General features: G+C 42.1%; 1 protein-coding gene across 1 annotated transcript; it reads left to right on the forward strand.

The window, feature by feature from the left end:
- The first annotated feature begins 5,586 nt into the window (after nucleotides 1–5,586).
- On the forward strand, nucleotides 5,587–8,185 carry LOC147429761 (uncharacterized). The gene is made up of 6 exons (XM_086496000.1): nucleotides 5,587–5,785; nucleotides 6,167–6,210; nucleotides 6,324–6,413; nucleotides 6,493–6,544; nucleotides 7,119–7,138; nucleotides 7,263–8,185. The coding sequence occupies exons 1-6, from the start codon at nucleotides 5,725–5,727 to the stop codon at nucleotides 7,365–7,367; spliced, it is 372 nt and encodes a 123-aa protein (XP_086352126.1). The 5' UTR covers nucleotides 5,587–5,724; the 3' UTR covers nucleotides 7,368–8,185.
- The last annotated feature ends 1,080 nt before the right edge of the window (nucleotides 8,186–9,265 follow it).

Raw genomic sequence — 9,265 nt, forward strand, 5'->3', positions numbered from 1 at the left:
TCTAGGGCTATCTATCTTTCCATTGCACACTAAGTTATACACTCTCTATTGTGTGCCTAGAGCTTCCTTCGTCTTCTCCAAGCTGTGTGTGTTTCTCTGCAACCCTAATTCCAAAAGAAGATGCTAGATGGATGCAAGGAATACAGGTTAAGGATAGTATGAATCTTGTCAATGCTTACAATGCTACATTACAGTAAGCTAATGTACAAATTTCTTTTAAATGACTCATGTTTTTGTCTTATAACACTAGCCCTCTTTTCAATTGTGCACAAATTTAACTAATATGCATGCTTAGAATCATGTTTGTGGTGACGACGTCTCTCAAACACCAAATAGAATTTGTCACTCTACTTTGGGAGAATGAAATGGACTAAAGAGCACACATGCTTGCGGCAGCTATGTCTCCCAAGCACCAAATGGATTAGTCATCCATCTTGGAAAGATGTCGTAGGGTAAAAAGGGATCCTCTACCCGCTAAGTAAAATTGACTAATGACTAAGGCTTTATCTCTTCTACGTCATAGTAGAGGACAACTATGATTTCAAGAGAGAGGTAATGTCATAAAATCTAATATCTAATATCTAACCAACCCAAATGATTTTCTCATATTAAACTGATCACTTAATGTGGGAGAATAAACGGGAACAAGAGTTAAGATATAGACATGTGCTTATAGATCTATCTCAACACGGGGCCAATGGTAAAGGGGCCCAAATGAGAGATGGTCTATCAAAGAGCAAGGCTACCAATGGAGCATAAGACCTTAGGGTTAGCTTCATTGAAGACCTCCAATAGTGTGTGTAAAAGTCCTTTGACCTTAGGTAAGCTAGGGCTGCCCTTGAGGCGCGGGAACCCGACCCAGCTCAAGGTGCTTGTCCTGCTTTTCATGCTTGATGACTAAGGTGCTTGAGGTGCTTGATGATTGACGTGATTGAGATTCTTGAGGTGTTTGACATGCTTGAGATGCTAGGGTTGCACTTGAGGTGAGAACCTAGCCCAAGCTTAAAGTGCTTAAGGACCAAGCTTGTGGTGGGAATTGGGCCTATGCATGAGAGACTTGAGGTGTCAAAAAGTCAAATATTCAATCCCTACAAGGAGGGGGCGAGCCCTACATGAGGGGGGATGAGAGAGAACACCCACACACTCACACAAGGCATGCATGGTACAAAGAAAGTAGAAGGGACACTTGTCAAATTCCTCCTCATGTTGCCCTCATGGTGTGCCTAAAGCCTATTGGTTTGCCACCCAAGGGGTCCAATGATAATTTAGGATATTTAATTAATTCATTTTTCATTTATCAAGTCCTCTCTCTCAAAGGGAAAAGGGGGACACTTGTCTCAAGGCTACCCTTGCTGCTTGTAATGCCTCCCACTTGTGATTGGCTAGGCCTAGAGGGGTCCAATGAGCTTCAAGCATGAGCTACAAGGGGGGGTCAACCCAAGCAAGCTAGGGGGTTGCTTAGGGGGTATACTCACCCACACACACTCACAAACACTCTCATTGTGTGCTATGTAAAATGCAAGAGCTCCCTCTCCTTCTCCAAGCAAGTAGAGGTTGAGAGCCTACACCAACACTCTTGGCTATGGAGTGCAAATCCAACCAAGAGCCATGCTTCAATGCTTAAGCTTTCCATCTCCTTCTTCATCATTACTATGCTACTATGTATGCTAGCAAGAAGAGTTATGATAAGTGAGGACTAATTCTTTCTTCTTCCTCTTCCCTACCCTCATTCCCTGCTAGCTCTCTCCACCTTCGAAGGTGTTTGAAGTCTTGGGACTGAGGCTTGGGATAGTTAAAGCTTTCTTCAAGTTTATGTTATGATTGTGATGCATGAAGCTTTCCATCTTCATTTCATCACCTAGGTTACAAGGAACACAAATATTGTATTGCAACAAGTCTCTCTTAATGGGAGAAATCATAATACAAATGCCTATTGGAGGGGGGACCGGCTCCACATAAATCCGGTCCTCAACTGTTGTCATGTTCTCTAAATTCTCTCTCTTGCAAAAGTATTGTTCATGCCAAGTTAACTAATTGCTATGATTATGTTGCTATCTTCAATTATGTTCACCCGCTATGCTCACAAAGTCATTTCTTAAAAGTACTCTCATTAACTTCCGCTACTCTCAAGTTAAATAGGCCAATTCCATTAGAGAGAGAGAGATAGAGAGCCCTTGTCCTCAGCATCGTGAATTGCTCTACAGGAGGTTTCTCACAACGAAACTTCATGTGCTTGCTAGTTGATATCTTTGCGAGGGTTTCTTGCACAATGGCGGAACGCAACTAATATTTGACCTTTGCGTGCGTAGTCGCTCGACGGTTGACATCATCGTCACAACTATTTTCTTTTTCGATTTAAGGTTCGTGTTTTTATGTAAAGAAGCCACGTGGAAATTTCTCGAGAGCCCTCTCTCCATTATATCCCAACACGCCCATGGTGTGAGCAAGAGGAACTTTTGGCACGACGCTTTCTTTATCCAACTCAGTTAATGGCCTGCCCAACTGGTAGGAGAGTAGCTTTTTGGCATGCCCCCCAACTTCCAAGGGACTGGGTGTTCACTACCCTTTTTGAAAGAATTTTTAAAGATGATTTTTTTCTTTTTCTTGTTTTGTTTTTTTAATCTATAATTTAAAAAAATTGTCATTGGTTGAAAGAATGAGGCCATTTAATAGAGATCGAGATAGTGTATACAGAGAGTGATAGTGTATACAAGACATCCTAAATGTACGTGGCATTTACTACCTTCTTGATTCCGTCTCTCTCTCTCTCTCCTCCCCCCCCAGCCCCTCAACTCTCACCACTTACTCTCTCTGCATCTTGAACCCCTTCTCACGGCGCACTCAGCATTTCAATTTTCACTCTCCTCCTATCTCCATCTTGCACAAGCAGTTGTCCATCACACCTCATGAGTCGTTGGCCACACCCTGTGTCTACTAGTTTATGTGTTGTAGTGTCATTATTTGCCATAGGCTTACTTGTGATTAAGCTGAAAGGGTGTCTTTCTGTGGGTTGAACATACATGGTTTCCTCGTGTATAACCAAAAACATAAAGGAGCTAGTCTCATTTCTCTAAAAAGTGCACCTCACAATAAAGTACTAGAGTTGGGTATTGTACCCTAAGTGTAGATTAAGTGACTTTGGTGCACTTTACTTTTTCTACAGAAATTTATCTGTGTACATAGGCTCCATGTTGGGAGAAGAGGGGGAGATCGACCGCTTAAAATACTCAACACAAGCTTCCAAGCAATCACCATCAAACTCTCCACCTCTTCTTCCAATTTCCAAGCACACACACTCACCTAGACTATGACACACACACACACAGTAAACATAGAATTGACATAGACAAACTTGTAAGAGAGTGTAAGAGATGTGTAAGAGATGGAGACTAGATTAGAGAGTACACAGCAAATAACCATAGCTTAAGAGAGTAGAGAAGAGAATTTGCAAGAGAAAAGCCTAAATCTAGCCCCAAACTCCATGGCACCTCTCTTGTGGAGTTGGTATTTAATATATTATTTTTGAGTTTAAGGTACCGAAAATTGAGGCCCCTCTTTTTACAACCACTTCACTTTTGTAAATGAGTGAAGCTCATTAGTTCTTGCATGACCCATAAGGGGAGTTCCCACTACAACTATTTACAGAGCCATAGTGGCTTATTGAAATGATGTTCTAAGATACTGTGCAAATATAAAATGGCCAAGAGTAATTGCCGTCGCCTCTTCATCAACTCCTCGCATTCCACTCTACAAAATCATCATCAACTCAATTAGTAAAATAAATAGATAGCACATAATTAACCATTACACCAGCTATCTCAATTGCAGCTAACCACTACAACAGGAGGGTGCCCAGTCTCGTAACACTCCAAGCGTTACCATTTGAAGGGGTGCACTGGACAATGTGCTTTCGCTCAAGTTCTCAAGGCATGTGAGGAGAAAGACAAAGACACCATATGGCATAGTGGTTTTGAAATTTGAAGGTTTGATTTGTCATTTTCAGGATTGTCCCAGGGCTGCGGCTTGCTAACATCAACATGCATGTGAATGTGTAGTTACAATGACAATTCATTGCACGCACACGCACAAGCGCACACACATGCTTACTACCATTCTACTTAGCACTCATGGATGCTTGGATATTTAGGAATTGCATGGTGCATGCACGCGCACACATACTTTTTTTTAAAAATCTACTTTGATTAATTTACAAGTGGGAAACCTCAAAGCGAGGAAAACCCACGAAAAGAAAGGGATACAAAACGCAGAGCACTATGAGGCTCCGAAGGCTAGAAACAGCCAAGTAAATCCTGTAGGTATTAAGAGTGATGTCTCCAACGTCATAGGCACAATGCAACGCTTGACCAAGAGATAATTTGAAGCAGGGATTGCGGTGATCGAAGCACCCCAAAAAGCCAAAATCGTTTGTGAAAAGAGCCGGAAGGAAAACGCAGCCGAAGAGTAGTCGACACTTGCCGACTGAAGGATGTGGAGTGACAACAATACCACAATAAAAGTAGCACTGTCTCCTCAACACGCACACACACATATATACATATATACATACATACTAACTACGTACTTCTTAGTATGCATGAAGTTGTCAAGGCTGAGTTTTGCATATGCACACGCATTCATGTCATACACATGTGACCACATACATGCATACAAAGGTATGAGAGAGAGAGAGAGAGAGAGAGAGAGAGAGAGAGCTGAGCTCCAAAAAAGGTGGGTTGGTTCTCATTTCATTAATACAGTAAAATATACATAATCGCAGCCATGGGTTATTATACAAGATCTGTGACATCAATCATACTGCAGATCCAGAAACCCCCTTGCCTATGGGAATTCTACATTTGTTCGCATTTGAATAAACGCATTCCACAGGAAGAGGTTACTTGTTGGATGTTGCCTTATTTCCATCTCTGCTTCAACATTTCATTTCCTGAGAGGTACTTGTTGGAGGTTACTATTGCAGAGGGCTAGTCTTGGCCGCGCTTGGAAAATGCTCGGCACCTGCTGCAATGGTTATAACTACGTCGGCGAGTTTAATGCACCAGCAAATTCCGACGCTTATGAACAACGTCAAGAGGACTAATTAATGCAGTGGCCAATTGAGATGGCGGGCGGTGCTCTTCCTACAACAGCTCAGGGGAAGCAAGCGTTAAGGACATTGCTGTTCCTATTCAGGGAAGGTGCGTGCGCCTTAAGTGGTGACAAGCTTGTACAGGCACATGGCATCATGTTTGAGGGGGCAAGAGAACCGAACGGGTCCATTTTTGAAGGAGCTGGTCGGATCCGCACACACAAGGTAATACTGGATCCCCTGGGCACCATCTCCACTCCTCCCGCATGGTCATCTGCGTCCCCGCACACTCATGGCATCCTTGGAAGCTGCAACCAACGACTTCAATGCCTTCATCAAAACGGAGGCCGCAGGGAGCGCTTGGGATCTTGACAACATCACCTCAAGTATTGAAGTAGCCTGCAACTTCTTACGAGCCATAGTTCTCAACACGCAAGTTGGCTACATTGTCCACCCCAACTCTCACCCATTTGTGTCTCACAATGGGTCCGAAAGTGCACAAAAAAACTGGCCCGGCAGTCCTCCTAAAGGGGGGTGGTTTTTTATTGGCCCCTTTACCCTATCGCTGCATGAGCAAGATTCAGGAAGTTTGGAAGCTTGGCTTGCTGAGTGGGCACTGTACTGGTGCAGGTTTATGAATGAGAACGATGTCGAGGCACTCCCAGCCATTTAAATCAGGCGCTGCAGTAGGACATCGAGGTACTATCCAATTCCTCCCAGAGCTACAATATACTTCCTTAAGGTAGCCCTCAGCTTTTTGTGTTTGATGTATCTGTACTCTCAATACTTCGCAGACACAAAGTGATGTGAAGAATTTTGGTGTGCTTTGATTTATTTTTATGAATGCCTCAGAAACCAAACAGCTTTTTGTGTTTGATGTATCTGTACTCACATACGTACATACATACTAACTACGTACTTCTTAGTATGCATGAGGTTGTCAAGGCTATGTGAGAGAGAGAGAGAGAGAGCTGAGCTCCAGAAAAGGTGGGTTAGTTCTCATTTCATTAATACAGTAAAAAATACATAATCACGGCCATGGGTTATTATACAAGATCTGTGACATCAATCATACTGCAGATCCAGAAACCCCCTTGCCTATGGGAATTCTACATTCGTTCGCAGTTGAATAAACACATTCCACAGGAAGAGGTTACTTGTTGGATGTTGCCTTGTTTCCATCTCTGCTGCAACATTTCATTTCATGAGAGGTACTTGTTGGAGGTTACTATTGCAGAGGGCTAGTTTTGGCCGCGCTTGGAAAATGCACGTCTATGATGACTGCAATATCATGTTGTGTGCTTATGGAGAGCATGGAACGTTACAGGTCAGCAACAGTCAATATCTTTAATGGAGACATTATTTGGATAACATGTCAAAGATACAACATGTGAATGTTCTTGCAGGGTGTCATCAACTCCTATCTAGCTATCGATCAGAAAATGGATGAGCTTCTATGTATGTATTACATTGTAGAAATGCTACACATTTTGGAAGTTTTACATTCAACTGATACCATCCATGGAGACTTCAAAACCGGCGGTCTTTTGATACGAAATGAAGATTAGCCACAGTAGACTTAATTGGTGTGGTTTGAATTAGAGGGTTTCCTACTTTGAAGACGGATTGTTTGGGATGAAAAGTTACTAGCCACAACATGGGAATTATTGAACCCTGTGCAATGTGGCTAGTGACTTGACTCCTATTTATGGAATGGAAGCCAGTACTACATTGCATAATGATTCACCTTCTGAAAGACGGGGCAGAGCCGTATTAGCACTCCACCTAAGAAGCAAAACTGGCACTCATATAGAAAGTAGCTGAGCCACAAACACCGTAAACAATGAAAAGGGAATGTAAATGACACTATTTGCTTTGAGAGACTAATCTTAGTATTAGGACATTCCATGTACCTTCTGTTTGGTTTAGGTTGATACCTATGGGCCTATGCTGCACAGTGCACATGATGTTGCATGGAAGCTACATAGAAATTGAAGCATAGACTACTGGCGACATGACACAATTTTTACAGCCCAAGATTCCCCTCAAGAGGTATGAGACCAACTTGTGACTAATTGCATATTCAGATAAAGAGTGCACACTTATATAACCACCTTGTTCCAGTACATGCTGGGAGGTCTTTGTGGAGCATGTTCCCTAATATGCTATTATGCAGGTACCAACAGCTGGCGAGAGCTTTTCAGCAGGTTATTTAATGTTAAGAGCTGTCAAGAGAACCCATCACTCTGCCAGTTACGAGGACATTTCTAGAGCTACCTAACAAGTGTCACACAGTTTCTTAGGAAGATAAAGGAACCAATGCTCAGGAAAAGTAAGATCATGTGCTCGCGAAATTGAAGAGAGAAGGCTACTCGGAGAATGAGCTCTCAGGAATTGATATGGATAGGAAACTTGTTTACACAGTGAACAAGCTGTCTATGTGATGACTTACATACATCTGCATTCTATTGCAAGGCATGGCTTTTGTTAGCATAACACCTTTACAGGATGTCATACAGATAGCTGCACTTGCAGTACAAGGCTTTCTTGATCATAACAACCATACAGGGCATCTTGATCTCCACAACTTTATACACCTCCAAGAAACTCCGACATCGATGTGAAACACTGGTGGTGATTGGCTAGTGTTAGTTGCTGCCTGGAGCAGAACACCTTTAGAGCTTGTGGCAGGAGGTTGCAAGGCACAAAGTGAGCCTTGTCTGTACACACATGTTCTTCCCAAGGTTGTAGTAGGACTCTTCCTCCAACCATACGTACACATAGGCAAGTTTAAAGATTGTGCATGTAATCAAATTGTACATATAGGCTTTCTTAGTGTGCAAGAAAGCCCTTCACTATTCATTTTGCAGGAAGAACTTGTAAGGTATAACTTGTAGACCTGACATTTTGGCTTGTAGGAGGTGGCATTTGATGTACTACATGTTACATCACACTGCTTATCGGTACTCTTTGCTTATGACTTCAAGAGGAACTCCTCTGCACTGGACCTGACACTGCTTATCAATACTCCTTTAACTTTAAGAGGAATCCCTCTCAAGTCATTTGTAATTGCATATATTACATAGTTTAAGTTTGAAACTTTCCTTTTTTTGACCATAAAGGGCGAGAGTAGATTTATATTAAAGAAAGAGCGTAATTACAAAAAACTACTGCAAAGGGTAGGGTTCGGTCAATAGTTACAAAAACTTGGTGTTCAAAATTACATTCTACTCTGTCAAGTTTTTCAAAAAATCATGCAGGCGGGCAACTAGCCGGATTCCATTGCTATGTAACCTTCCTAATCTTTCCCCATCTGCTCTGCATTCGTCCAGCATCCTCTGCAGGCGTGTATAGGAGCCATCGAGAAGCACTTCTTGCTGTTTGTTTATATTTGCACTGTTGTAGTAGCTCAAACTTTCCTTTTTGTGAAAAAATACTCTCATTGTCACTTTAAGAGGAGTACCTCCATTGCAATCTAAGTTTGCAAATGTCTTTTTTGTACACAATTGCTAACGTGCCCTAAAGTTGGTAGTTTTGTTTTTGAATGCTCAATAATGTGGACACCGTCTTTATTACATACCCTCTCTATCTCAACTGCACTTGTCTACAAAATAGTCCATAGAGGCCAATTAGTGAGCTCACAACCACAATGCTCTCCACCAGGGCAAGGTGATGCTTTTGCTTGTTTTATGCATATGCCATGTCCCAAATCATGCACGGACTCTATTAGAAAAATTTAACTTCCTACCCGCCTCCTTTACATCTTTGCCTCTTGCATCAGCACTATCAACAGTGATGGTAGTGGTGTGGACGTGAATCAATTCATATCGCATGAATTCTCCTGTCCAGAGGTCTTTTAGAATGTGTAGAAGATAAAATTTATTTGTCATTTTGAAAGATGATAGGATGACGAATGTCAACTAAACATCCAATCAAGCATTGACAAAGAGCAACCGAGGAATCTACAATAGGGAAGAAGAAGGAACCGACAAAAGGTAAGCAAAGGGGGCCAGCTTACAAACTACAGTCTGATATTGAGCTTGCCACATATCCAAAAAAAGTACTAGAGGAGAGGATTTTGAATAGCAAAGTTGAGTTTACTTTGGGCGAAGTGCTTGGCATAGCCAAGCGTGAGTTCCATGAAGAGATCCTACATGAAGCAGGAGATTGCATACGTTT

This window comes from Adiantum capillus-veneris, chromosome 22 (assembly GCF_014529385.1).
Source record: "Adiantum capillus-veneris isolate H3 chromosome 22, ASM1452938v2, whole genome shotgun sequence".
Taxonomy (NCBI): Eukaryota; Viridiplantae; Streptophyta; class Polypodiopsida; order Polypodiales; family Pteridaceae; genus Adiantum; species Adiantum capillus-veneris.